Genomic DNA, 27,813 nt, shown 5'->3' on the forward strand with positions numbered 1-27,813 from the left:
CGGGTGAGCACGGCACGGGGCGGGAGGGCCGGGGCGGCGGGGGGGCGGCTTCCTCCCGGCTGCACGGCACCGGGGTTAACGGGCTGGTGCCACCCTGCCCGCCTTGTCAGCGATTTAAGTCAGAAAAGCTTCATCGTAGTGTGTGTGTGTGTATATAAACACATAAAAGCTGTTAATTTTGTCAATTTTAAGTATGAATTGATATATTAACATAATTAATATATAAGTTTAGATAGTATATGTTATATATAAAGAAAATAAAATATATACAGAATATTATTTCAATTTTTAAACAAGAACTTTTGTTTTTCAGAAAGGAGGGTCCCAAGGGTGCCCACGTGTGCCGGGGGTGCCCTCGGGCCCAGTCCGTGCCCGGGGAAGGGAGGTGGGGGCGGGCGGCAGGAGGGGGCGGGGGCCGGGGCCGGGGCCGGGGCCGGAGCCGGGCCGGGCGGGGCGGGGAGGGGCGGGAGGCGGCAGCAGCCGCCCGGGGCTTTGGCCGCTCGCTCTCTCGGCGCTGCGATGGCTCCGCTCCGCTCCGGCCCGGCCTGGTGGCGCCTCCTCTCCCTGGCCGTGCTCGGCCCCGTCCTCTGCGGCCGGCCGGGGCGGGCTGAGCCGGAGTCGGGCCCGGACGCGGCCCCGGCGGCGGAGGCGGACCCGGACCCTCACGGGCGGCACCTCTACAGGGCGGAGATGCTGCGGCACGGCGCCGCCGCCGCCCCCCACTTCGTCATGTTCTTCGCCCCGTGGTGGGTATCCGGAGCGGCGGAGCACGGCCCGGCCCGGCGCGGCGCGGCGCCCTCCTGCCCGCCTCTTCCCCCGTTGACGTGGCGGCGGGAGGCGGCCGGGCCGGGCCGGCGGCCGGGGAGGCCTCGGGGTCGCGCCGCCCTGAGCCCCAACAGCCGGGGCCGGGCCGGGCGCCTTCCCCGGGGGCGGCGCGGGGGGGGACACGCGTGAAATGGCAGCCGGGAGCTGCGGAGCGCCGGGCCGGGCCGGGGGAGCCGGAGCCTCGCGTGTGCCTGGCCCGGGCCTCCGCCGCCGTGCTGGCCGCGTCGGGGGCTTCAGCCGGCCCGGGCCGGCCCGCGGTGGCCGCCCCCTTCCCCGAGGGCCCGCGGCAGCGGCACCCGAAGCGGCCCCGTGGCGTGGGCACCCAGCGGGCGAAGTCGATCCGCCGGGCGGTGGGGAGACAAGCCGGGGCAGCCCCGGTCCCCGGCGGCTCTCCGGTTCCTCCCCGGGTTCCCGTCGTTCCTCAGAGAGACCGAGAGTCGCGTGTGGCCCCAGCCTGTGGCAGTGGTTGCAGTTTGGCGGCCGTCACATGCCCCGTGTCCCCCAGTCTCACAGATACTTTCACTGCAGAAGTCACATTCGCTTTGCAATCACGAAACGTAAAGATAATTTTGCAGTGAAAGCAGTATAACGGCCGTGCCGTGTCCCCGAGGCTGCAGGTAGCTGTAGCAGAGCTGGAGAGTGCTCAGATTTGCAAGAGACCTGCTGTGCTATTGTCCTGGACCGGTGCATTTGACACAAGAAGGGTTGAGAAGAGTGGGAGAACAGGGCTGTGCTGGATGTTAGAGCTGTCAAGAGGGCAGTACTTCTCATCTCTGGGCCTTTCTAGTGGTTGTTCGTATTCTCCTCTTCCCTTCGTCTCTTCCTCCACCCTTTTTTATCTGACTTAGAGATACCCAGTAGACGTCATTGGGAGTTTTGTTCTTAGGGTTGCTTGTTTGGGTTTTTTTGTTTTTCTCAAAGTTTTCTTAAATTTAAGTAAAATAAAGTTAAGGGAACAATGTGCAAAAGTTATGTTTTGATCCTAAAGGTATCCGTTGGCACACGGTGCCATTTAGGCATACGTGAGTCATGACGCTCTTTGAAATCAACAGCAGCAAAGGATTTCCTTTCAAAACTGAGGAACTACTACTTTTTTTGTTAGTAACATCAACTTGTTTATGCAATACGAAAATGTTGAGCAAAAGCTTGAAAGAGCAGATGCCTTCCTTTGTTCTCTGAAGATCACAAAAGTGGAGGACGCCTGACTTGCTGGTGAAGGGCCTTTGCCTGAGTGTGCTGTAAGGCCTAAGGAATGCCTGTGCAGAGCAAGAGTGCTTCTGCTCTGTTCTGTTTTCAGGTGATAATACCTGTGTCTGTTCAAGCTTTGACTGACTGTTTCACAGGCATCCCTAAAACCAGATGAGCTTTTATCTTGGCACAGTGTTTGTAGGAGACCCTGTGCCAAATGGGCTCTTGCAGAGTCCGGTGTATGTTGCACATCCTCAGCACGCATCAAAGAGCACTGGCCTTGCAAACTTGGACCATGCTGTGCCCTTGGGAGGGCTGAGGATCTCTGCCCAACTTGAGTGTGAGGGAGCAGCGTCGTTTCCCAGACTTGTTGCAGGTTCTTGAGACGTTCTTCTTGCCTCCTTCAAATCTCTGGGTCTCAGCTTCAGGATCCTTGGCCTGGACTTCTGGCTCCTGACAGGCAGCAACAGGGCCAGGTTCCGGGTCCAAAGGGAAGAGAAGGACAAAAGGAACATCCAGGTGCTTGAGATGCTTATGTATACCAGTTGTTTTACTGTCAGTGGGATCAGATGGCAACCTGACAGCCCAGGAGTCTATATTAGAGCCTCTTGCCCTATTGATGTTAATGTGCTAATCTCCTGATGCTTCTCGCAGAGGCATGCGTTTTGGCACTGCTCCTTGTAGTTATAATGGAGAAGCCTAGCAAACAACCCAATGTTCAGCTGGGATCATCTTTCAGATTGCTATGGATGCTGCTGATGTTACATCATGAATGCTAGCAGTAAGAGTTGGGTTAGAGCCAACACAACTCTTCTTTTCCAGATTCTTGAAACAAATGTTCCTAGGGCCTCACTCCCAGACAGCGGTGGTACACATGAGGTTCTACATTTGTTTCAAATGTTGTGGGCTACTCCAAAAAGAGAGCATTCCAAGTCATTTGCCATCAGATGTCTCAGTTTTTCAATGATCAGGGTGTCCTCCTTGGTAGCTACACTTTGCAAGGGACAGAAGCATGAGCAGGTTACTCTCTCAATGGCACTAGATATTCTTAAGATGTTGGCGCTGCTAGTTGCGTGTCTACAGAGGAACAAGGTTCCCCTGGTGCTTTAGTTGGAAGGAATCTCACATAACTGGTTTCATTGCATTATTTTGACCATTACAGATCTTTTCAATGTATATGGTCTCTTGGTAAACCTCTGGATGTCCGCTGAACTGAAGCAGACTTGATTACCAGAGTTTGTTGCTGTTGAACTGAACTCTGTTGAGTGGATTTTACCTTAGCTGGATTCCTTTGTCCAGAGCGAGACTGGTCATGTGCTGCTTGTGCCATTATACCTGTCTATCCCTGGGTCTACCAACTTTTTTAACTGGATAGTGATTTGTGCTGTGTCTTGCTGTGGCGCTGCCCTTGTTAGCTGCAGAGCTCAAGCTCCACTGGTGGCCTCGAGAAGTGTCTGTGTTTCTTGCTGACTGCAGAGGGCCTATCAGTACCTGTAGTTTTGACATATATGGCCCTTATGTACCTTTACATTCCTTCTTGTCATGGCCCAGCAAGTCTGCCATCCAGTTTTGTAGATGAGAAGCGCTGATACTGTGGCAGGAGCACTGACCTGTCAGTGTAAGGTAGAGCAGCCTTGTACACTATAGATAACTGCCACAGCAAAATAACCTCCAGGCACGAGCACTGGCGGCACATGGCTGCTCAAGAGTTAAAATGGGCAACCTGTCTGCAAACTCTTAGAAATAACGTCCTTTCATACATACCTCCTGACCTTAGTGGTGTACAAGAAGCAGGGTTTTGTTTGGTTTTTTTCAGAAAGGTGGATCTTTCCTACAGCCTTGTTGGTTTCTTTTGGATCTTCGTTTACATTTGTAAACAGAGATTATGGATGCTGCACCTTCCTAGCCCATGTAGGGAGGGAAGAGCAGGACTCCTCATTGATGCCCAGGTCTCCACTGTCCTCAGTGGTGGAACTGGCTGATCCTCCAGCCCCACTGATGTAATGTAAAGTGGGAGCAATGGAAGACTGCAGGTACATGGGGCTAAGGGAGGCATGTGATATTCCATGGCCTTGCTTTCTTTATTTTTGACTTCTATATATTCTGCAGGTCACCTTATGAATTTCAGAAAAGTGTTCTGGGGACTGTCTTGTCATATATTTCCTTATGTGTAACACTGATTTATTTTTTTTGAAAACCGGAAATGACTAACTGGTTGATTACTGATTCAGTATGAGCATTTTTCCTGCTTTATTTTAAATTTTAGCTCATAATCTGAAGAACGAAGGGAAAGGGGAACTTGGTGTATAGCAGAGATCACGGTGTTAAATGTGAATAAGGCAGCTCTGCTCTGTACTTAAAAAACAGAGGGTTAATTACTTGCGATTGCCTTACCTAGTTTTCCATGCTCTGTTCTTTAACACCCGTCAGTATTCATTTGGTGTTTAAAATCCCTGCAACTGCTCGGGGAAGGGACCAGGGAATTCAAAATCCTCCTCTTAATTCAAGCTGCATGAAAGAGTTGACTACGGAGGGACTTCAGTGTGAAGTTAAATATTTAAGGAATATTTAATTTTGGTAATAACACATTGTATCCCTTCACCATGACAATTCAGAATAAGATCACATGGGATGTCATATTCCCCCACATAGTGGGACTGTGTGTGACCCACTGCACCCGACTGTAACAGGACCTTATTAAGGTCAGAAGACATTATTTATGTTAAAGTAAATCTCAGGGTTATTTTTTTTTTTGCCTTAATGATGTTAGGATACCCAGAAAGGTGTGAATCCATGCAGCTTTTCTACAAGTGGACTCCAAACCAGTTGTATAAGTGAAACTGTTTGAAATGGGAGCAACTTCCTCCAAAGTCCTAATGGTGGTTTAATTGTTACTTGCAAAGTAGAGTGTCTAGGTCATGCCAAGGGCAATAACAGCTTTCATATGGTCAGGTTGAGAATGTTTTCTGTTAATCCAATTATGTATTTTTAGATGTCTTGGAGGGTTGGCAAAAACAGCCATTAAAGAGAAATGAAAATCCCTTCCTTTAAAATTTTTCATCATAGTTACAGGAATAGGATATTGCTATAGACTTGAAAGACTAGGAAAACAGTGAGAAGAATAATAGCCATTTTCTGCTTCTGGGAAGCTGCTGTTATAGCAACTGTATGAGGCCAGTTTTCTGTGTATATGCAGATATAGTTAGTTGATGGTGTGCTGCTGGGGCAAAGCACAGTATGGGAGGATTTTGAGAAACCCTGTTCAGAAATGAGTCCTGATGTGTTTCATGACTTGCAAGTTACAATTCCTGTGACATACACAAGCACAAGTGGCCTTACAAAAAGGCTAGAAACTGTTATCTTCTTACCTGCTGCTAAAATATACAGTATTTTGAAATGTTAGAGTGGAAAGAAAGCTAGACAGCCTTGCAGGATTTTTCTAGAAAGCTGGAAGACTGAGAGTGCTTTTCTTAATAGCCTCACTAAGTTCAGGGGTGTTCAGTAGGCTTTGTAATGTAAAAGGGTAGTAGCAAGCAGTTCTCATCTCTTGATGATTTTTATGTGAGATGTTTGCAGTGTCCTACAATTCTTAATAGTATTCACTGTTGCTTAGTGTAACAGTGCTCGAGTATGGAAGATTTTTGACTTAACTATTTTTAAATTTATGAAAATCTCTGACCATTCTGCGTATGACTTTTCCATAGATTCGTTCCCCTCTAAACATGAGCAACTATTAAGCAAATATCTTGTTCCTTCTCTTGCAGGTGTGGACACTGTCAGCGTCTCCAGCCAACTTGGAACGATTTGGGAGATAAATACAACAACATGGAAAACGCACAGGTCTATGTTGTTAAAGTGGATTGTACTACAGATACTCCACTGTGCTCTGAATTTGGCGTCCGAGGATACCCTACGTAAGTATAAAAGGATGTCTGCTCCTGTTTCTTTCTTTTTTAGTTTTCCATGATCCTCTGCCAATTTGTTGAAGCTAACTTCTAAGCTATATTTTTTCGGTAGGTTTCTTTGTAGCCCTTTGAATCTCAATATGTTCATTTTAAGCCTTTTTATCATGTTGCCAAGTATCATGTGATACATACTACTCTTACTATTTTTTTTTTTTTTTAAGAAACTGGTTTATGCTTGGAAGATGTCTGTGTTTAAATGAAGTCCAGAATTGTCCTTTTCTCTGAGAGTATCTCTTTCTCAAGCAACAGTACATTATACAGCCATGATATGCGTGATAGAGCTGGTCTCTGGTAACGATGCTTTTAAAAATAACTTGTCACATGTTTGTCAGTACACTGCACCATTCATAATTAATGTATAGGTGATCTCTTAAATTTTTGAATGAACTTGGTCCTCATGAAATGAAAATAATATCACTTCGCACAGCAGTGGTGATGTACAGAACTTCAGATTCATTTGGAGTTTAAGGTTGTTAAATTTAGTATGCCTTACTAATTCAGCTTTGACAGATACTCTAGATCATGTTCCGCCTATGAGGTCAGCCTGGATAGTGCTTTTGGGTTAGACACACGTGCTCCCTTTTTAGATGCCAAAAAGGAGCAAAGGGATTTTTTTCACTTGTGTCGTCTTTCAAGCTTCTTGCAAAAATGGATGGGATCATTTCAACTGCTTTACTGATTACTCATCTTAGTGGGGATAAGTGGAGAATGTAATCGTCTGTACCCCTTTCACAGCCTGTATTTTTCAGTTTCCTTCCCTTTGCTCGCTTTGTCTAGCGTTACTGTGGACCCCAGCAACAGCCTGAACTTGACATATGCTCCTGGCTGCACCCACTTTGACACAGATGACTGCGACTGAGTAGAAGTTGAGAGTTATAAATAGTAAAGTCCTTGTTGAAATAGCAATTGTCCTTAAGGGCAGTTTGTGGCTTAGTTCCCCTAGAAATACCAAGAGACAATGAATATTACAACTCTGTTTTAATAGCCCCAAAAGTGAGCATTGATTTTCTTCGCGTATTTGAGTAGATTACATTGTGGTGCTATTCCTTGTAAAATAGAAAGAGTGGCAGAGGTTTTGAATAAGGAAAACATGAATGGATGCGTAATTGCTTCCCCTTCCTCCCCTTTAAGGTCGTTGAATACCTAGGAATAGTTAGTGCTCGCTTTCATCTACTTGAAAAGTATAAATGATAAGGCAGTCATCTCCTAGTTATAGAAATGTAGAGATAAAGGGGAATTCATGATATCAATTCTCTTCCTGTCTGAGTCAGTTTTTAACTAGCCTGTTTTTAAAAACCTCCAGCAAGGGAAATTTCGCCGCTTCCTCAGGCACAGAGCGATTGTCGCAAGTCCAGGATGTGCTGGTCCCTGCGCTGCTTTTCCAAACACCTGTCAAAGGAAAGGCTGCATCCCCTTTCCATCCCCCTGAGAGTAACGCTGGCTGAGCAGGTCCCTGCGCTCCTTAGTACTGTTGTCTCAGGATTATTTGGTGCTGCAAAATGCTCTCTCAACTGAACTAGAGAAAACTTACCCTCATTTGAAGAAAATAAAGGTGCAGATGGCTCTTTAAACTGATACCTTCTCTTTTTTTCTTGTTGTTACTCTTCAAAAGTTTTACCATGAGGTGCATTTTTGGTGTTCTTCTGTTTCTTTGTTGTTATTTTCTTCTTATTACAAAGTTGCTGGGTTTTTTCGCTCAGAAAAATGTTGACTTTCTATTATCACAAGGAACATTCAAGAATATCTTAAATAGAAAAGACAGTGGAAGCTCCCATGTCTTTTGAATGTATTTGCATTATGTGGTTTTTCAACACTTTCATATGTTCTTTTTTTCCAACTGTGGAGCAAGAAGAGAGAGAAAAATATTTAAAGAAAAAGAAAAGGAAGTACAAACTGACAGCTTGGCTAGGGAAACTGAGGGCTAGGTGACAGTAGTATCTGAAACTACGATTTGCTTTAAAAAGATAAGACTAGGTCAGAAGTCGATATTGCCTCTTTGCCAAATATATTTCCAATTTTAATTTAAATATTTAATAGTAGAAACTTTAGGTAGTTTATGGAAAAGTTTTGATAGCAATTATTAGATGTTATAATCATGAAGTCTGGAATCCCTACAAGCAGTCAGTTATCTCCTTGTCCTATTGACTTGTTTCAGCATGTTTTTAATCAGTTTAATACCACGTGAAAAGTCCTACATTCCAAGAGCAGTCAGGGAATGAAATGTGAGAAAGAAATTCCTGGGAAAATAAGCATTGGATGTTTTTCCTTTGATGATGGAGGGAGACGAGCAAAACCAAATTGATGCTTTTTGACAAACTGTAGGATTCATAGGCATAATGAATGACTTACCTTAGAACTGAATGCTGTGATGTTTTATTTGCTCTTATTGATCAAAGTAATATTAGGCTATGTTAATTTTTAACATAATATTTCTTTTTGCTATTTTTAAAATCTCCTTTAAAAGCTTACATGGGAATGAAGTGTCCTAAGTTCTAGCCATGACCCTTTAAGTTGAGGGAGATGCCTGATGCTGATGTTAATAGTCAAGAACGCTGTTAATGCAGCCTCAGCTGCATTGCTGTGGATTGGCAAAGCATGTTAGCTTTCCGAGGATGCTTCCTGTGTGAAAATTTTTGCCTCACTCTTTTCTACTTTTTGATCCTTTAGCCTAAAGCTTCTTAAACCAGGACAAGAACCTCTGAAATACCAAGGCCCTAGGGACTTCCAGGCACTGGAAAACTGGATGTTGGAGAAATTAAATGAGGAGCCATCTGTAAGTGAAAAGGAAATATTCCCTCCTGCAGACTTGCTTATGTATCATTTCTATAGGTTAGGTTTCATTTTCCAGGAGGAGATCTGCTCCTGAGAATAAAGGTCGGGTGGCAGTAACAATACGGAACAGCTTCCACATAAGTCAGAATGTTAATTAAAGCTGTCAGCCCATGACCTGCCCTTTGTTTCCTGTATTTAAAACTACAGTACATAATGCAGTTTTTAATGTTTAGCATTTTGACATTCTAACATACAATTCTTAGTGTCAATTCAGTTGACACCTGTAGGCTGTAATGTTTCTAGAAAAAAAAAAGCAATTTAGCTATAATATGTTATAAATTGCATTAGTGTTGAGCTTAATTACCTCTTAAAACATGGATGCCATCTTTAGCTCAGTTACTATCTGATAGTGTTATAGCCTAAAGAAAGGGTTTAAAATAATCAGTTAGGTAAGTTAAGCTAATACCATCACTATGAAAACCCTTGAGTTTAGGGGTAGCATGCACATATAGTAGTCAAGCCTTGCATAAAATTAGATTTGTGATTGCTGTTTCTAATCGAGATAAAGCTTTAGTGATTGCTGAACCACAGTTAGAACGTGTTTATGTTTAAGCAAACATGGTATTTTTAATAATTAAATGCTAAACTATTTTAAGAAATGTACTTTGAGGTTTTTAAAAAATTCTTTCCAGCTCTGACCTTAGTATCTAGAAAGTAGCTGCTTGCTTTTGCTGAAGTGCCAGTGGGGTTGCTGCAAGTTATAGCTATAAAGTGTTTGCTCTTTTCCTACTGTTGTTGCCCTCATGGAGCTATTAGGTCCCTCTTTCCTGCTTTAGGGGAGCAGAAAATAGCTTTTTCACTAGCTATTTTTAAATAGCCCAAAGACCACTGAAACTCGTGTGATGGCAGATGTGACTGATGCGTGATGCTATGGAGGAACTGTTATGTAATCTAAGTGTGTTGATATATATGGTGATGTGATGAATGCCATAACAGTTACTGTGCTCTGTGACAATAGTACACAGCACGGTGGAAAACTCTGTTATTCCTGTGACTGATACCTCTTTTCTGTGTGGTAGTCTTTTTCACATTTGGCTTTCAAATAGTTGTTTGTTTGGAAACATTAGATACCTGAATCAAGCTAAGTAAGGACATTGCTTTAGGAATTTAAAATTTCAGAGTACAGGATTTATAACACTACTACAGAAGGTGTGATACAGGAATCAAGTATTGTGTATTTACTGTACAAGAGAAATAAAAGTTAATTTTTCTCATGAATAGGATCCAGAATCTGATGTGGAACCACCAAAAGCTCCTGAACCTAAGCAGGGAATGTATGAGCTCTCAGCAGACAATTTTAAGATGCACATAGCAGAAGGTAACTGTTTTTTTCATAAGCAAGAGATACTTGCTTAGAGACATCAGTAGTGGTGGGTCTGCAACAGAAGTGTTAGTTTTCAAGGTACCTCCCTCCCAGTTTCATTTTCCGGTAACACCTGGTGAAAGAGGATGAAACTACAGACTGCGTAAAAAATGCAGTAGTTTAATTACCTATGGCACACTGTAAGAAAGTTTAAGAATGGCACTCCACTCAGAAAGCAGTAAAACTAAAGCCCCTAATCAAGTAGAAAAAGCTAGTGGGGCTTGCTCAACCAAACTGCCTCTTTCCCGGAGTTCCTTGCTCAGTCACAGCCTTACCACTCACTGTATGTTTTTGCAAGTCCTGTTTCCTCTTTCCCTAGGTGCTGACTTGTTCTGACTTCCAGGCTCCTGTTCCTCCTGCTTCCTCCTTACAGCCCCCATCCCACTCCAGTCTGGCCCGTTATTTGATATTGTTTTGCTTCCTTCCTCCAGAATTTAATGTGGGCAAAACACTTCACCTGTTTGTCCATTTTTAAAAATACTTTGTCTGGAAGCTTTAAAATTAATGCCAGGAGTGACACCTAACGTGGGAAATTTTACCCCCTACATGGTGGGGTTTTTTTAGAGAATGAGCAAAATCTTGTAATACAGACTTTGGGCTGCCTTAAGAACAGATGATCCTACCATCTCTATCTGTTTTCCTAAAAAACAAAGGCTGGACTAAATTAACTGTCTGTGCCCATGTGATACCACCAGCGAGGTAGATACTAGAGCTTCTTAAAGTAACCATTAACTGATCAGAAATATTTTCAAGTGTAAAAGAGCATTTTGTGCAGCTAACAAAATTTCTCAGCCTGTGTGGCTTAGCACAGAATTACATCAAAATTCTTCATGGATTCTTCTCTAAGCCATCAGGGAGATGCTAAGCATTAAAAAACTTCACAGTCTGAGAAGATAAGTTAATTTTAGTGTATGAGTAAATGTTTTAATATTTTTATTGTAATATTTTTATTATGTATCCATTGGCATTCATAGAGGAGACATTCTCATGGTGGTATTCGATGGTTGAGCAGGTTTATGATCATCTGTAAAGCTGTTGCCCTCTTTTGACTTCAGTTACAAGAAATTCAGTGCTTAAATTCAGCAGGAGGTTTAGCAGTTCCAGCTGGAAGGTTGACTTTTGTTCTTAAAAAGTCTCCCTTTACTTTTTTGGTCCTCTAGGGCAAAAAGAATTTTCATTTTTTTTCTATCAGGGAGGAGAGTATATCAGAGTATGTGGTATAGAATAGCTGATTTTGACTAGATGTTCTTATTCCTTCATGAGAAATTTCAGTTTGCAGTTTACTTGACCAAAGAAAAGCATGTCAAATCAGTTTGAAAGTCTTCCATGTGCAGACCAGGCAACTTAGAGTACATCACTACTCCAGCTTATATTTCTTCGTTATTTTGTGATGTCTTTCCTCTGACCTCCTTTTATGAACAAGCCCTCAAACGAGAAATGAATTCTAGTAATATCAGCCCCAAAGCAGTCTTCAAAGGATTATGAATAATTCTGTTTAAAAGAGCTTTTCTCCAGTTGCATTTCCCTCAAATTAATTTTTTTTCCTTGTTTTAAGTTCATTTTTATTTCGTATTAACAGAGCCTTGCCTTGATGTGTGCAAAAGCATGCAGCATCTTGAATTAATAGTAATTTAATTGAAGAAAATCACATATTCTGATAATCTGCAAATAAGATTATACTTTTAAACTAAACATTAGTAGGAGATAGTACAGAGACTCTCCTCTATAAGACACAGCAAAAATCTAAGGGCAGCGATTTCTGTATAGTCGGCATGAAAATATAAAGAGCAAGGCAGAAGAAGGAGAATGGAAAACTGAACAAAATTATTTAGGTAGTTCATGGACTTAATGCAGTGGTGTTTCCTAAGAAATGTTTAAGTTGAAGTCTTAATACTTACTTTCATTTATGCTGTTGTAAATACATGTTCTTTGGTGGTTCTTTCTGTTCTGTAATAGGGCAAGTGATTGACATTGTAGCAAATGGATAGGTTAAAAATATCAGTTTTAATATCGGATTTGTTGGCTTGAGTTTGTGAAACTGTTGGATTTTCAGGGAAATTGGCAACACTGTGGGACTGCACACAGTATTGAAAACCTAATTGCTGAAGTGTTCTGTCCTGGCCTTTGATTCGCAGCGTTTCCTATCTTTAACTCGGGAAATACCGCGATAAATTTGTGGTCTGAGATTAGTACCTACTCTAATTGCAGCCAAATTCATTCCAAATGAGTTAAATCTTTTTCTTTTCTTTTTTTCTTTGACTTAAAAGGTAATCACTTTATCAAATTCTTTGCCCCTTGGTGTGGTCATTGCAAGGCTTTGGCCCCAACCTGGGAACAGCTGGCTCAAGCCTTTGAGCATTCGGAAGCTGTCAAGATTGGCAAGGTAGGTGAAGTGCTCTTAGTCTGAAAATGTGTTTTGTGTGAATTAATGTTTCAGCCAAGTATCATGCTTTTTGTGCTGTGATTTGCAAATAATAGTTTTGTCACCTGTTAAATCCTTTTGTAGTCATAATTTCTATGTTAATTTTGGAATTCTTTTTTTTTCTCGCATATCCACAGTTGACAGTACACCCTCATTTTAAGAAAGGACTTGTTTAAAACACAGCTAGCTCCCTGTGTTTCAGAGAGAGATGGGAATAAGTCTAATACTTCAGATGCAGGGAATAATATTTTAAGATTTGTTTTTTATTATGCTTCCCCTTTGTCAGAACCTGATAGACTTCAGTATTTATTTTGAGTGGGAATGTGACTTCTAATTTGCTCTTTAGAGCATTGGATTCCTTAGCAAGCTTTAGACCTGCAGGGCTCCTTATGATGAATTATTTCTTGGCTGGTTTCCTTTTTTCCTCTTTACCCCCATAGAACTTTCTGAAGGTTTCAGGCAGTCCTCCACGTTAAAAATTGGTATCTTGTCCTGCTTTACTGTTTCCCTTAGGGTTGATAACCAGGTTCTGTGGTGTATTTACTATGGGAGCTTGTTACTTGTACAGGGAGTGACTCCTGTGCAGAGGTATGGAGCTGGTCTGGCAACTGCAGTTAGTGGCTTTATTTGCTGACCCATACCTCGGTCCAGGTGGCTCCTGATGTGAATCCCTCTGTATTTGCCAATGGTGGAAAACTGGCTGGGCTCGACTTCCATGTCCTTAAGCTTTCAGAGTGGTTCCACTGATCTGAAAGACTGCAAAGTTAGCAGTGTTGTCAGCCCTGCAGAGGGACAAAATCCCAGCTATCTCTCCTGCCTCTGCCCTCATAGCACTTTCAGCTGTTACTAGGGATGATGAGCTTGGCTGCTTTTTTTAAAAAAAATATTTTTAATGCTTTCAAAAATCTGCTAATTCAGATACGCTGCAGATGTACAGAGCAGGTCAACACAGTTGAACTTCAGAGAAGACATATATATATATATATTTATAAATATAAAATTATGAGACCTAGTGGATATAAAATTAGATTCCCTCTGAGAATAAAATATCAGAGGCTATTGCTCCTTTTATGCTGTCTGTACCAAATGTTGCGTTTGCTGATCTACTTTTTGAGAACCCTGCTTGCTGTCTGATAAAAGTATCTTCTTGAAGTTATCATTCTCTGATACCCAGAGAAAAATAAACAATAAATTTCCGAAACATGCTTTATTCATTCATCTGTCTTGTTCATGTTTACTATAACTGATAATTGCTATTTAACAAAGTCACTAAGATTTGTCCCGATGCCTAGTCAATTTTGTGTAACTGTTTACCTTGTGAAACTATTTGAGAAGTGTCTTGGCTAAGATTCTAAGTCTATAAGTAAACAGGAAACACAACTGTTTCTAAGAAGGTTGAACCATGACCTTCGTGTAATCTGGGGGAATAGTGTTTTAACAGCAATGATACCTACTGCAGGATGCTGTTTAATCTTTAGAATTGATCTTCAGTGGTCTGGAGCAAAGTGTTTCTAATGTAAAATTCAAAATCCAAGTGCTGTGTCGAGCAAAGGCTCCAATGCTTAAGTGATCTTTTTTTTTTCTTCCTCAAAAAAGATTATAAACCGGTAACTTTACAAATTGGTTTATGACATTAGAATTGAAAGTTGCTATGTACTTGGAACTTCCTTTGGAGTAAAATTAACTTGCTAGCTCTCGACATGTCTTCTGAAGTCTTTAAAGAGTAGTCTTTTAAAAAAAGGATGAGCCAATCACTTGTGTCTTCACTTTAAAGCTCTCTCACGTTAGCGTTTTGTGTCTTACTGTCCATGCAGTGGTTTTATTCACTGAGAATACCAAGTACTTTTTAACTGGAATATTTAATTATGTCTTTATTGTTCTTTGTAGCTGTTACTACTTACTGCTATCTGTACCTTCCTGCCCGATACCTCCTAAAAAAAATCACACTCGCACAGAGCCTTCTAATTGTACAACCAAACCACTGTTTGGAAGGCAGACATAATCATTCTTAAGATTGTACTTGGTACTGAGTCTTGCCAAGCCATGTATTGCTTGTTCCTATATTTTTCTGAGATTTTACACATAAGGGAGGGAATGATGCTTGTTGTATATATTTTATGCACTGAATGGTTTATATTTTTTTTCAAAATGTAGGTTGACTGTACCCAGCATTACGAAATCTGCTCTGAAACCCAAGTTCGTGGCTATCCTACACTCCTCTGGTTTAGGAATGGTGAAAAGGTGAGTCTGCAAGCTCAGCAAAAGAGCAAACCATTTTTTTCTGAATACTTGGACTGTGCTTGTATCCTGGGAAAAAAAAGATCAAGTGGACATATGTGAAAGTCTGCTTGAGAGAGCAGTTGGGTAGTGCAAGAGCTATACTTCACCCACAGATGAAAGTAGAGTTTTTTTGCTCTTTGTACTCTGCAAATAACTAGTATGATGTTCATAAATCTGTAAGCAGTATCTGCAATTACGCTACTGTTTAATTTATCTTAATCCCTTACCTCCTTTGGAACACAAAAACGTAGATGAAATAGAAATAATAAAAAAGTATGTAATTTTCACAGTGTGTGTCAGAAGGTTCTCATCTGAAAGAGGTCCCTATTTGCTGAGTGATAAGCGATGCAAATTTTCCTTCTTAGAAATCTGAACACTTCATATGACACTGAGCGAGAGTCCTGTGGGCCCAGCTGACATTTTTCCTTGTATCAATTCAAGGAATTAAAATATTCCAAAGTTGTGGGGAAGTAAAATATTTATAAATACCACGTACATTCACAGCAGCAAATAAACATATTATAAATAGTAGCGTTACTTATCATATGTTTCACACTTCCAAGATAAATTAAATGGATATTAAAAATAGGTCTGCAAGCGGAGAACCCAGGACTCCTCTTCCAGCTCTTACCCACTAAGTTTTTAAGGGCTTTGGGTTTTTGCCGCATTCATCTTGCATTCCTCTTTGAATATCTACAGTATCAGAGATAGAAGTTTTGCTACTCAGTCCAGTTTAGTGGCTGTTGCCTGTGGCAGTTTTCTGCCACTCTAAAGAGAAAGCGGCCATGAGTTCATACCAGTGCATGTGAGGTTTGGTATAAGCACCCCTATAAGATCAGACATTCCAGGGAATTTAAATGCAGCAGCACCTGGATTTTTGAATCCCAGCCTGATTCACACAGGAAATACACAGCCTTGTTACTGCTTGAGCAGCGGTGCCTAGCACGTGTCAGAAGCAGAACTGGAAGCTGAGGGAGTGCTCAAGTCAAATGTGGTGGCATGTCCAAGGTTAGAGGTGTTTTCAGTTAATTAAACTTTTGTCTCTGTATGACATGAGCCTGAAGAACAGGGAGTGTTCTGCTGTTTCTCCAGAATGGTTTTCCACCTGCTTGATTTTATTTTTCAGATAGCTACAGATGGCAAGATACCTCGCCAGAACCATACTATCTTGATCTAGAAAAGTTAGCTGTGTTTTTTCTCGACAAGACAGATTTTTTTTTTTTGACCCTTAATAATTATTGAAGTTTGAGTTGCTCAGAGTTATTTGAATCAAGAATGTGATGAAAGAAAAAGTCAGATCACTGCTGTTGTATTTGGTAAAGCTGAATCTCAGCCATTAGCCTGAACAATGTATTTTTGTTGACATCAAAATGGCTTTTCTCCATTGGCAGTGTGGTATTCCTTGGTGGTATACTGCTACCAGAATTGCATGTTCCTTCGTGGGCTGATACAATATATTTTCAAAAAACACAAAACAACCCCAACAACTTTCCAATAATCTGACCCAGAAATTCCTGGAAATCCCTCTGGTTGTTATTAACTGTTCAGTAAGGGGGGGAGGAGGAGGAGAACTGCTTCAGCCATCCAGCCTTGTCCATAATAACATCATTGCCTTTGTCACAACTGAAGTCTGGCATCACACCATCCCTCTTGGTTAGATGCAGCAGAAACCCTGGGAGAAATGAATGGGCACAGACCCTGCCCTGCTGAAATGGGTATAAACAAGCAGGTACAGGCTTCTTGCATCACCTTAGATTAATTCCTTTGTGATTTAGACCCAGTGTGGGGAAAGTGGCTATATACAAGTAGCATTATCAATGACAAAAGAAGCAAAGTGTGTAGAAAGAGTTCCAAAGGTATAGGAAGGAGTTGAAGGTGTCTATTCTTACTTCCAACATATGGAAGATTATATGCTGTTTCTTGAAGGGTATTCCTCTTCTGTGAGAGGAGATACGTCTTGTAGCCCACACCTCATGGGACCAAAACTCAAGAATTCTATCCAAAATGTATATGTCATCTCTCTTTTGAACGGAGAATTTTTGCAGAGAGTGGTGAGGGCAGTCACACAAGAGCTAGTTTAGAGATGGCCAACAGTGGATTTGAGAGTAGAAACTGCTCAGGGTGCTCTGATTTCTTGTTCTCTATAGAGTTGTGAAAGTACCTGAGATATGAGGAAGCATCTAAGGCAAACTGTGGCTTCTCAAAGATCTAGCTGGTTGAGGGCTTTATGTGCAGGTTCAAAAATGTGACTTAACTTTTATGAGCGTGGTGCTGTTGGAAATGCCTGCCCCACAGCAGGCAGCTTGTCTCTTGCTCCCAGGTGAACTTGGGCGCCCAGAGAGCATTGCCTTACTGTTTGGGTTTTCTGAGGATGTGTGACAAGTGTGTGGGCCAGAGGAGCGACTGTGTAGTCAAGCAACATGCAAGTCGTCTTTCAGTCCTGTCAAAGCACTGGACAGAGTAACACAGACCACCACCAAACAGCGATGGGTATTTTACTGTTTCTTGCTTTAGGTTCCAAAAAATAAAACCTTGAAAAAGCTGACGAGGGTGCAAGATAAAGGTCAAAGTGGAAAAGTTTCTAAAATTTGCTTTTACATTTCTACAATACCTTTCATTTCAAGGAAATTTTAGTTTGTTCCCTTTTGGTACAGAAAAATCTATGGCAAATGCTAAGATGTGGGGTGAATGGAATGCCATGGAGAGGTTTAATGACTAGATAATCATATTTATTATGAATATACTTACACTTGGCAATCTTATGTTTTTCTGGTAAGTATTTATTTGCTAATTATTTATTTGCATATAAACACTTGCACGAACTATTTCGTAATTGTAGGGTGACCAGTACAAAGGGAAGAGGGATTTCGATTCTTTAAAAGAGTATGTGGATTCCCAACTGCAGAGCTCTGGGAAAGAGCCACCAGCAGATGAACCTGCCAAAGCCCCGCAGCCACCTGCAGAGCCCACTCGTGTTGAGGTAAGTGCTCGTGCACTATGCAGTGATATTAAAAGAGTTCAAACTGTTTCAGCAGCCTGAGTCTTCCATGGGTTTCTCTGATAGCTTGACAATTTCTAGATGTAAACTGTACCAAATACTTTCCGGGTTATTTTTTTAGTAATTAATGAGTGGAATCAGACCATAAATCCTAGTGATATTTTTACTAACCTGATGAATTGGAGAAGGAAAAAGAAAATCTGGCTCCTTCTTTATGGTTGCAAGAAGTTGTTTAGATAGAATGGCATGAACGTGGTCTTTTTTGATCTGTGGAACTGCTGGCACCTCAGTCTCTATGACAGCGTATTTCATTGCTATGGAGAGGAACGTTTCTTGCAAGATTCTCACTTGAACCCAGGAGGATGGCACACACTGCTAAGCCCCTAAAAAAAGCCAGGGTCCTACACTTACAGACTATCTGCAGAAACAACAAACAAGCAAAGATTATGAAGACTGATCTAAATGTGGCAAGGTAACAAGAAAACACCTTGGGTTTGGAGGCTTATGCTAATCCTGGTTGTAGGAGCTACAGGGGTTATGAATGTTGGCAGGAATAACTTTATCACCTTTCGTAGTTGTACTTCATGTCATTTAGTTTTCTGACTTTTTTAATCACTTCAGCATTTCATCTGCCATTTTTCTTGAGGTTGAATGTAAAATTGAGAAATTAAGGATGGTTTTCAAGCATACTTTTTCATGAAATGTGGAAAACATACTTCTGCCTAGAAAAGGGACGGTGATTTATGCTCCCTTGTGATATAGAATGAACTTAATTAAAAAGCATCAATATTATTAATATAAATATAGTTTATATGCAGATTCTCACAGGAGAGTATTACCTTTCCCGGTTGACTTTTCCAGCAGTATTACTCATCTTGCATAAAGTGGCTTACAAAAACATTATAGACAATATAGATTTGCAGTTTTCATACCCCTCAAATTATTTTTTTTTTAAATTGACCTCATATTTGGAAGATCCTAACAAGCTGGTGTTAGTACAATGCAGAAAATAATTAGTTGTCTTTCTATTTTTATAGAAATAACACAAACCACATGTGATGCAAATTCCCAGTTAATGCCTTGCATGCACCAGCACACATACAAACAGGAAAGGATTGTGCAGGGATTTTTTTGCCAAATAATAGTAGACACAGTGTAGGACTCAACGTGTCTTTGCAACTTTACATTGCAGCTTTGGATGCTGCCATTTCTTGGTCACTCATCTTCAGACACCATGGTTCTGGTTTTGTTTTTATGAATTTTGAAACAAGGAGCTGGCCCATGTAGCCAGCAAACACTGACTGTATTTACCATCAGCAGCCCACAGCTGATACCACAGGCAGCAAAAGCAGTGAGTTCTGACTCCAAATTTGTGTCCCAGTGTTTAGCCCCTACATGGATTGCCCCATGTCTTACATGGGCCAAGTACTTGCCAGCCCTTTCTCAGAAGCTGTGCTTTTATGTCCATGAGACTTCTCTCCTGCTAGACATGGCTAAAATTACTCAAAAATGATCCAGATGGATTAAGGTAGAGTGACCAGCAGATGCTCAGATTATGCGATTGCTTAAGATGTCTTTTCTTAAGAAACCAACCTACAGCTGAGGTCTCTGATACTACAATTTTTTTGTGGTTATATAGTTCACATTGCTATTCTGATAGTTATCTACAGATCTTTAAAATTTGTTTTACTGTGTGGATCGTGGGGAAGATGTTATTTATGGGGTTTTCAGATCTGGTATCTTAGATTGTAAATGATGTTTGAAACATCTGTTTTAAATATCCATGTAGGAAATCCAGAATAGAAGAATACATATTTACTGCTCATTTTTTCCTCCATTTAATATTTAGAAAGTATAATTTCTAATTTCTAAATAATTCTTTAGAGATAATAACACTTCAACTTAATGAAATAACTTAATTTCATGAACTAGCAGTTATTTACAGAAATGTTTAAAAGTACTGGATAATTTGTCATTTCAAGTTTCTTTTTGACTTCTCTTCATAAAACTCTTACTGGGTTTAAAGTAGAATTGGTAATATTGTCAGTTGCGCTCTTGTTCTTCTTTTGCTTTCATTTGAATTTGAAGCTTTTATAGGCATGAGATTTCTTTATTTTTAATCCCTCCCACCCTCAAGGGTCTTGCACAAAAAATGAAGTTTGTTACGGTTCTGTGCTCTCATATGAGACTGTCTGTAAGCAATGTGCTATCCTCCCATCACTCCCATGCCATTGCTCCTGATGTTATCAAGAGTAAAAATTCTTCCTGGCGTCCATACAAGCATGGTGTGGTGATGTCCTCTTGACAGGCAAATACGTGTTTCGGGTAGCAGTTTTTTCTGTGTATGCAACGCACGGATAGCAGAGGGAGAACAGCTGTCAAGACATCGCTAATATGCTTTAAATACCTCATTAAACTCTCAGATGGCCATGACGTGCTTTTAGCCAACTCCTCTCAGAGTTGTTCCTTGAAACATTTGCATCACAGTGTATTAAAATGGTGATTTTTTTTTTTTTTTTTCCCAGCAACTAAAAATTTGGATACAGGCAAATCCCCTGAAAATAGGGATGGTTTGTTTCTCCAATTATGGATGAGCTTCGGCGTGAAATGTGCACTTCTCTACATCTCTCTAGGGGAGGAAAGTAGCCGAGGGATAAAAGTGAGATGTGCTGCTGCTACTCTTGTTTATATTATCAATAATATTATCTTTTCCAGCTTGAGTTTCCCTTTCAGGTAGCTAAAAGCTCATTTGCCTGATGTTATATATTCAAAAAGTTTTGACTTTTTTTTTTTTTTTTTAAACAGGCTGCAGTGCTCCCTCTCTCTGAAAAAGACTTTGATGCAACCATTGCTAGGGGGATCACCTTTATTAAATTCTATGCTCCATGGTAAGAAGTTCGTACCTGTTGTTGTTCATGATTATTGCTGGTCTAAGCTGTCAATGCACTAGTTGCTGTAGGTCTTTTGAGTTGTGTGTAGTACTGCAGTCTGGATCTAAAACGTGAATTAACTGAAGAATGTGTGTGTTAGCAAGAGTTACAGCAAAAACACTCAATCTGTTTTAGCTTTCTTGGGATGCCTCTCTGTGGGAAGGCTGACAGAGAAGCTTTACTGTGTCAGCCTCTAGGTAATGCTGGGGAACAAAGAGTGAAGCCTTTGCAGGCTTAGCATGCTTCTGTCCCTTGATTAGGGTAAGGTGGGGGGAGTGTATCACCAGTGCTGAGAAAGGAGAGCATGCTGGCCTTTGGGCCCTCTCCTGCCACAACCAGCCTCTCTTGGAAGCCTTATTTGAACACCTGGGAATTGTACAGACTGTAGAGCTATGGATAATTGGCTGCTACTCTTCAAATAACTGACAAAAAAAAATTTGCACAAGTGACAATTTTGAGATGTTCTTAAGAGCATATTCCATGGTATACATTCTTATAGTGACCCCAGGTAGAAATGTCCAGTGCAGATGGTGTAGGTGTAGACACCCAATGGAGAGCACTGGGCAGAAGGGAAAAGTCCTATTTGGCATCTGCTATTACTGGCATATCCAGCAGAGCCTGGGACCCAAGCTGCGTTAAGACTTCAGTATTACAAACTCGTAGAACAAGTATTTTCCCCCTTTTCTTACTATTCCCTTTCTGAGACAAGAAGAAAGTTTTATGTTTCTCTCTCTGGTTTATAGACTTCATCTTATTTGTGCCTGGCTTGAATTTTATGAAACTTGTATGCCATCTTTCTCATCTACTGCCCAGTCTCTTAGCCAATAAAAGGAAGCCTAGTGTAGTGGGAGAGATTAAAATTAAGCTGTATTTCACTGTATGAAAGATAACACATCTCTGATTTCATCACTAGCCATCCCATTAATGCAGTATATAAAATATAAAAGGATCTTTTGTTTGGGGTGGTAAAAGGTCACCATTACAAAGCAACACAGGCAAATGCAACCCATATTTAAATGTGCTCAGGAGTATCAAAATATTGCAGCTTAACTTTGACAGTAGGCATGAATGTGTTTCTTATTGTAGGCAAGAAGTACCAGGGAAAGTTTTGTTTTATGTAATCTCAATGATGCAGTCTTTTCCAGTGTTGTCACCCTTTTTACTGCAGTGTGGTTTGCTGCTTGAGAGCCACTTCTATGCTCTCTTATGTGTCTGAAAGATGTGCTTTTGGATGTGGGCAAGTATCTGCCACCAATACCCTGCCCGTACACACACATCCCCCTTCACTCCCTTTATCCTCTCTGTTCACTGAGCTTGCGTCTGTGCCTGTGCTGCTGCTACACCACCAGCAGAACTGGCTGGTAGATTCAGTTTACACCCGTGTGCAAATCAGCTTCTAGTCTGATTTCTGAACCCAGGGCTTGTTGGCATACGTAGGAGCTTATCTGACAAACTTTTTCTGGAAAAGTTTGAGATAAAGAAATGCTGCCTTTTTAATTAACTTTTTGTAATAATACTGCACTTTAACCGTCTCCTTATCTTGTGGATTCTAATGGGGTGCTGCTGGATCTCACAGATGATATGATCAGTGTTGGATGGCAGGCTGAGAAATGGTGGTTCAGGATGCAGAGAGTCATGTTCTTCAACCAGTGTGTGCTCCCTGGCTGCAATATTCAGAAAGCCACCGTTGAGGAAAATACTTCCTATATTTATGTAGTTTTATCTCTGAAAGTCAAGCCTATGTATACAGTTGTAGTGCTCTGCATATAAATGACCTTTTTCTCTTCCAAGTGGATTAACTTATGTGGGGCTCAGCAAACACTATTATGTTGCTTTCTAGGTCGGTCTTTCAGTTAGTTTTGGATAAATATTAATGTTAACTTGCATAGTAAGCATAGAATCATCCTGTTCTAGTAGGTTTTGTGCATGATCAGAAATGCTTTTGTACTGTCACTGTGTATTAACAAGGTGGTTTAAGTACACACTGGCTTGCATTAAGAAAACTTCTGCTGAGACATCTTTCATTATTTTTGTAAATGCCGTGATCCAGCCTCAAGGCAATTACGGGGCTGTTTTAATAACCCAATTAAGGTGCAGCTGGGTTAGAATAGAATGAGCAATGCAGCTCTAAAGTCTAAAGTGCTTTGGGAATTCTTCTTGAAGGCAGTAAGAAGTTCAAAATACAAACAAAATTAATACTTCACGATAGTTCCTGCCATTTTACAGTATCATTTTCTCTCTTGACACTAGTGTTTCATTGTGTGTACTCTGTGGACTGCATTCTCACATTTCTGTAGAGACATAAGGGAATAAAACAGAAACAGGCTTTTTGGTCTTACTGATAATATAACTGGAATGATTCTCTATTTAATGCAAATCAGAATAGGGCCGGATTTTTTTTTTTTTTAATTTTTTTTTTTTTCCCATCTGCTAAGTGAAGCTTGTTGACTATCAAGCAATTCCACTGTGGATCCACCTGAAAGTACAGTGGTAGTGGTTAAACTTCACCTTCAGTGAAAAAGTGCCTTAAACTACTGGGGTGTTTCATAAAAACAGAATCTGTGTTGACAAATGCCTCTATTAAAACTGAGTTTCCAGCATTGGGCGATGCTACATTGGTCAAGGAGGCCATTAGGAACTGGAAGAAATTTAATAGGGAAATTAAAATCTCATTTAAATAATTAAACTCAGGCTATGTAGCTTTATAATAACTGGCATATGCTACCTGAAAACGTAATTTGTTCTACAGAATTCTGTGCCTTACTTAAAACATGTTTGTTTCTAAGCGATCTTTTTTTTTTTTTTTTTTTCCCCATTTAAATATTCTCTGTGCTCATCTTTATTTGGCTTCATATTCCTCTGTAGGGTAAAATGTTAATGCACTGACATCCAGAATACCATTCCAGCTGAGACTAACAAAGGCCAGAAACTGCTTCAGTGCTTAACTAACTTACATAAAATCACTCATTTTCTTAGCTCATTTACTGACATAATAGTGCAAGGAAGCTGGAGGGCCAAATCATTAGGGGATAGGAAAGGCCACTACTTAAGCTTACAGCTATTGCAGCAAGACAGTAGAGATAAACTGGAAGGTATATCTGCTAAATAAATCTCTCTCTTTTGTTTCTAGGTGTGGTCACTGTAAGAACTTGGCTCCAACTTGGGAGAACCTTGCCAAAGAGCAATTTCCAGGTTTGACTGATGTCAAAATAGCAGAAGTAGACTGCACTGTGGAACGTAACGTCTGCAACAGATTTTCTGTAAGTGTGGAAGAGCTGAAATGAACGGGATAGTATTGTGTACCAAATGTTCGCGGCTCCAGCGTGCAGCCGAGCCGGCTGCTGCATTGCGGGTGCCTGGTGACCGTGCAGCTGTGTCCTCCGTTAGCCAAAAAAAAAGAGGTAGTTCAGAACAGCACCTGGTGACACTGTTTCTTCTGTGGACTGTTTGTTTGGGCTTGGCTATTCTCATTATTGCATAAAGCTGAAGAAGTCCCCAATTTAAGAAGCCTCCCTCGGTGAAAGCACCAAAGCAGTCTTGTGGTAGCCAACAGAAAGTGCTGTTTGTAGGAGAAAAAAGTCTTTTGGTGCTGGTAGGCAGACAACCAGAGACAGAGCTGGAGCTGCCATTCCAAGAGCATAGAGGAACATATATTATCCCATTCACTTACAAATGTTCAGAAATTGCAGGCTGGCATTGGAAGTTCTGGTGTGGTGTTTGAATTTGTAATTAATTTTTTTTTTTAAAATTCAAATGGCTTATTGTTTTAGAGGGATTTGGTGGCTTTTCAAGTCAGGTAAATACAAGTGAAGGATACCAGTGAGTTTGGACATTAGTAACAAGTTTATTTTTTGTGTGTGTGTCTTTTGAAGGTACGTGGTTATCCTACACTTCTGCTTTTTCGAGGTGGAAAGAAAGTCGGTGAACACAATGGAACAAGAGACCTTGAATCACTGCATAGCTTTGTCTTGCGTCAGGCAAGGGATGAATTGTGATAAAAGTCCAGATGCTCCGTCCCTGGCTGTCTTTGTACAGTAGCTGAGGGATTTCAATCATTGCTAATTTTCAAATAGTGTATGTGGGGGTGGGGGTGGGGATTGGGGCATTTTTTTTGTTTGTTTTTAGGAAATTGAATGTACTAAGCATTGGTATCTTCCCTCTGTGTGTGTGTGTTAAAGACATGCTACCCTGTGTGTGAAGGAAAACTAACAAGTAGTTACTGTGCAAATTGAGAATATTTTCAGCATTGGTAGTAGTTCTGCGTTCCCGCAATGAAGTGTAAATGGTTTCCTTTGAGACTAAAATACATTAAGAAAACCAACTTAAGGGCACCAGTAGAATATTTTTGTCTTCAGGTTAGATTTGGTTAAGAAATAATCCTTACAAACTGGCCACCATTACTAGAAAGGTAAAAGCTACAGCTGTGTTGAGTCACTTTTGCCTCTGCAACTGTACTTAAACCCTACTTGTCTTAATATAGCTGCTGGTTAAGAAATGGAAAGTCACGGGAGGCTGAAAACACACACACCTTTGGAAGATACCAGGCCACCATGAGCTGGTTGTTTCTTGTTAATCCTCTCAGCGTGGGAGGTCTAGCCATAATGAAAGTGATGGTACCGTAACATGTGCCTGAACATTACTGATGCCATAGTGTACATGTGTCAAGTAGATTTTTGTAGGCTGCTTCTGTCCAGCTCCAGAGGAGTAACTATGCTCTACTTCTATAGAGCCAAAGTGAATGGGCGCTGTTATAACTAACTGCTTCGTTAATACTGAATGATCAGTTAGTTAGACTTCAGAGCTGATGACATATGTTTCCTACCCTCTCCTGAATTCAGACTTTGTGCTGGGCTGCTCCTTATTCAGAGTGCTTAGAGAACAACAAGTAGTACAATGTTTAATTTTTTTTTTTTTTTTTCCATTCAGCTGTTCTACAGTAGGGTAAAATAGTTCCCCACTCTTCTTGAGCCTTAACCTTTTTTCAAGCTGTAAGCGTTGCGAAGTTTGAATGCTAGGACCATGCACTCTGTGGTGCCTTGGATTATAATATGGGTCTGTTCTTTGGTGCGTAAGATGTTCCATGTTAGACATAATTGAAAGCCAAAGAATTTAGACTGCAGAGACTGTCACGATACAAAAAGACAAAGCAAACCAAGGACTGAATTCTGTCATCTCGTGTGCACAGAAACTCACGGAATGAGGATGGCTACAGGCTAATTTGACTGATCTGTCAAGATGCTGATTTTTGTCCATCATATGGAATAGGTTGTGTGGTTTTATTTAAAAAAAAAAAAAAAAAAAAAAGGCAAAACAGAAATGAACTTTTAAATCGGTGAATTATTTGTCCTGGTACTTCACTGTCTGTCCAGAACTTTTGATTCTGTTCAATCTGAAAATGTGTAAGGGTGAAAAAGCCACAGTGAAAGTTAAGTGTTGTACTGGCAGATGTATTAGATCAGTGTATATACTTCTGCCTTAAAGGAAGCCTTTATTATCATGTTTTTAACAACTTTCTAGTGAAGCACAATCTCATGAGTTTCTTGTATAAAATCAAAGTGGTACAATTGTTTACACTGAGATTTTTCTAAATAAAAACTTTTTAAAAAAGCAGTCTTTCTATAAATGATACAGCACAATGAATATACAGTGACAAGTGCAATAAATTATAGCTTGTATTTACAAGAAGCTTTTTAAATGCAAGAATTAGAGGTAAGTGCATTTAATACAAGTTTAATATTGATCAAAACAATTTGCTATTAGCTTCTGCTAGACAAACCACGGCTACACTGTGAATGTATCCTTTATACCAGTTTGTTAGTTGCGTGAGTTGAAGGGGAAGGGTTGGCCAAAGACTTGCATATGTTGTTGATATTCTGTCTTCCTGTAAATAAATTGTCCTGGTAGAGAATGAATGGCCCCTAAACTTCTACGTCTGAATTACAGCTGTAGAAGTGTCCCGACTTCCTTCCTGGGCAAGTGGTAGTAGATGAGGCAGCTCTGCATGGGGAGTGGAAGGAAGTTGCAGAAGAACAAGTGTATAAAGTTATATTGCTCAGTCAAACAGTGAACTGGAAAGACCAGCCAGGGTCTGAGGTCACTCTAGTGTTTCTAACACAGGGTGCAGCTGAGCCATCTTATGGTTGCAGGATCAGACTTAAACTGTGCTTGGAGCATAAAAGAACTGAAACATTTGCTTTGGCACAATTTAAGATGCTTACTGTCATGACAGATTTCAGGAGGAGACTAGCAGTCTAGGTGTAGTAACTGGTCCTTCTAGACAAAAGGCAATTTTCTAACCTTAGGAATTTTTTATTATCTTGTACAAGATGTATGCTCTAAGTCTGAAGTACTAACACCACTTTCTTTGCTCTAGCTTCCCTATCTCTCCCCTCGTCTTCCCCCAAACCTCACTTGTTTTGGGTGTTGGGTGCCCATCTGGTAAAACTGCAGCACACATCCAAGCAACTGCTAAGGCCAAGCTGCTACATGAGAACGTCCCAGCCAAGTAAAGCACGTGTGGGCATGTTGCTGCTTTGCACACCCTGGCTCTGCAGAGCTGAGCAGCCACCGTGGCATAGCGTCAGTCTGTAGGAGGTCCAGCAGTTTGGTTCGCTCCTGCCCCAGCGTGTGGTTCCCACACCCCTTCCTCCCGCAAGGCACATACATGGTGTTCTAAAAGGTGGTTCATCAATTATTTTTTTTCTCCAAGGTCAGGTAGTTCATGAAAGCGTGGAAGGTAGTATGGAAGTTCACGGTAGAATCACAGAGTCCATGTGAAGACTGTTTGTCAGTGACATCCACAAGCTCTTACTACCATATTCCGGTATTTCTTCAAGATTACATTAGAATTATCATCAAAATAAAGAACGGATATGGCATTTAGTTTGGTAGGTGCACAGCATGGTTTGGGAACATAATCAGGATTCATAAGATGAACCTGTTGCCAAAAAGAAAACACAACTGAGACAGTGGTAACTAACTCGTTTACAAATTCACCTATTGCTTTGGCA

The 27,813-nt window shown here is 41.0% G+C and overlaps 2 protein-coding genes across 2 annotated transcripts in view; one reads left to right on the top strand and one right to left on the bottom strand.

Annotated features, from left to right (window-relative positions):
• Positions 1-401: 401 nt before the first annotated feature.
• Positions 402-26,413, top strand: TXNDC5 (thioredoxin domain containing 5). Its single transcript, XM_074872256.1, has 10 exons — positions 402-746; positions 5,778-5,927; positions 8,646-8,751; positions 10,032-10,128; positions 12,441-12,556; positions 14,750-14,836; positions 17,715-17,855; positions 20,679-20,761; positions 23,934-24,063; positions 24,676-26,413. The coding sequence occupies exons 1-10, from the start codon at positions 520-522 to the stop codon at positions 24,796-24,798; spliced, it is 1,260 nt and encodes a 419-aa protein (XP_074728357.1). The 5' UTR covers positions 402-519; the 3' UTR covers positions 24,799-26,413.
• The window catches only part of BMP6 (bone morphogenetic protein 6), a 91,998-nt gene continuing 90,272 nt past the window's right edge, over positions 26,088-27,813 (bottom strand). Inside the window, exon 7 of the mRNA XM_074872247.1 lies at positions 26,088-27,740. Within this exon, the coding sequence (XP_074728348.1) occupies positions 27,591-27,740 (150 nt within the window). The 3' untranslated portion in view covers positions 26,088-27,590. The remainder of the gene's footprint in view (positions 27,741-27,813) is intronic.

Source organism: Strix uralensis, chromosome 1 (assembly GCF_047716275.1).
Source record: "Strix uralensis isolate ZFMK-TIS-50842 chromosome 1, bStrUra1, whole genome shotgun sequence".
NCBI classification, from domain to species: Eukaryota; Metazoa; Chordata; class Aves; order Strigiformes; family Strigidae; genus Strix; species Strix uralensis.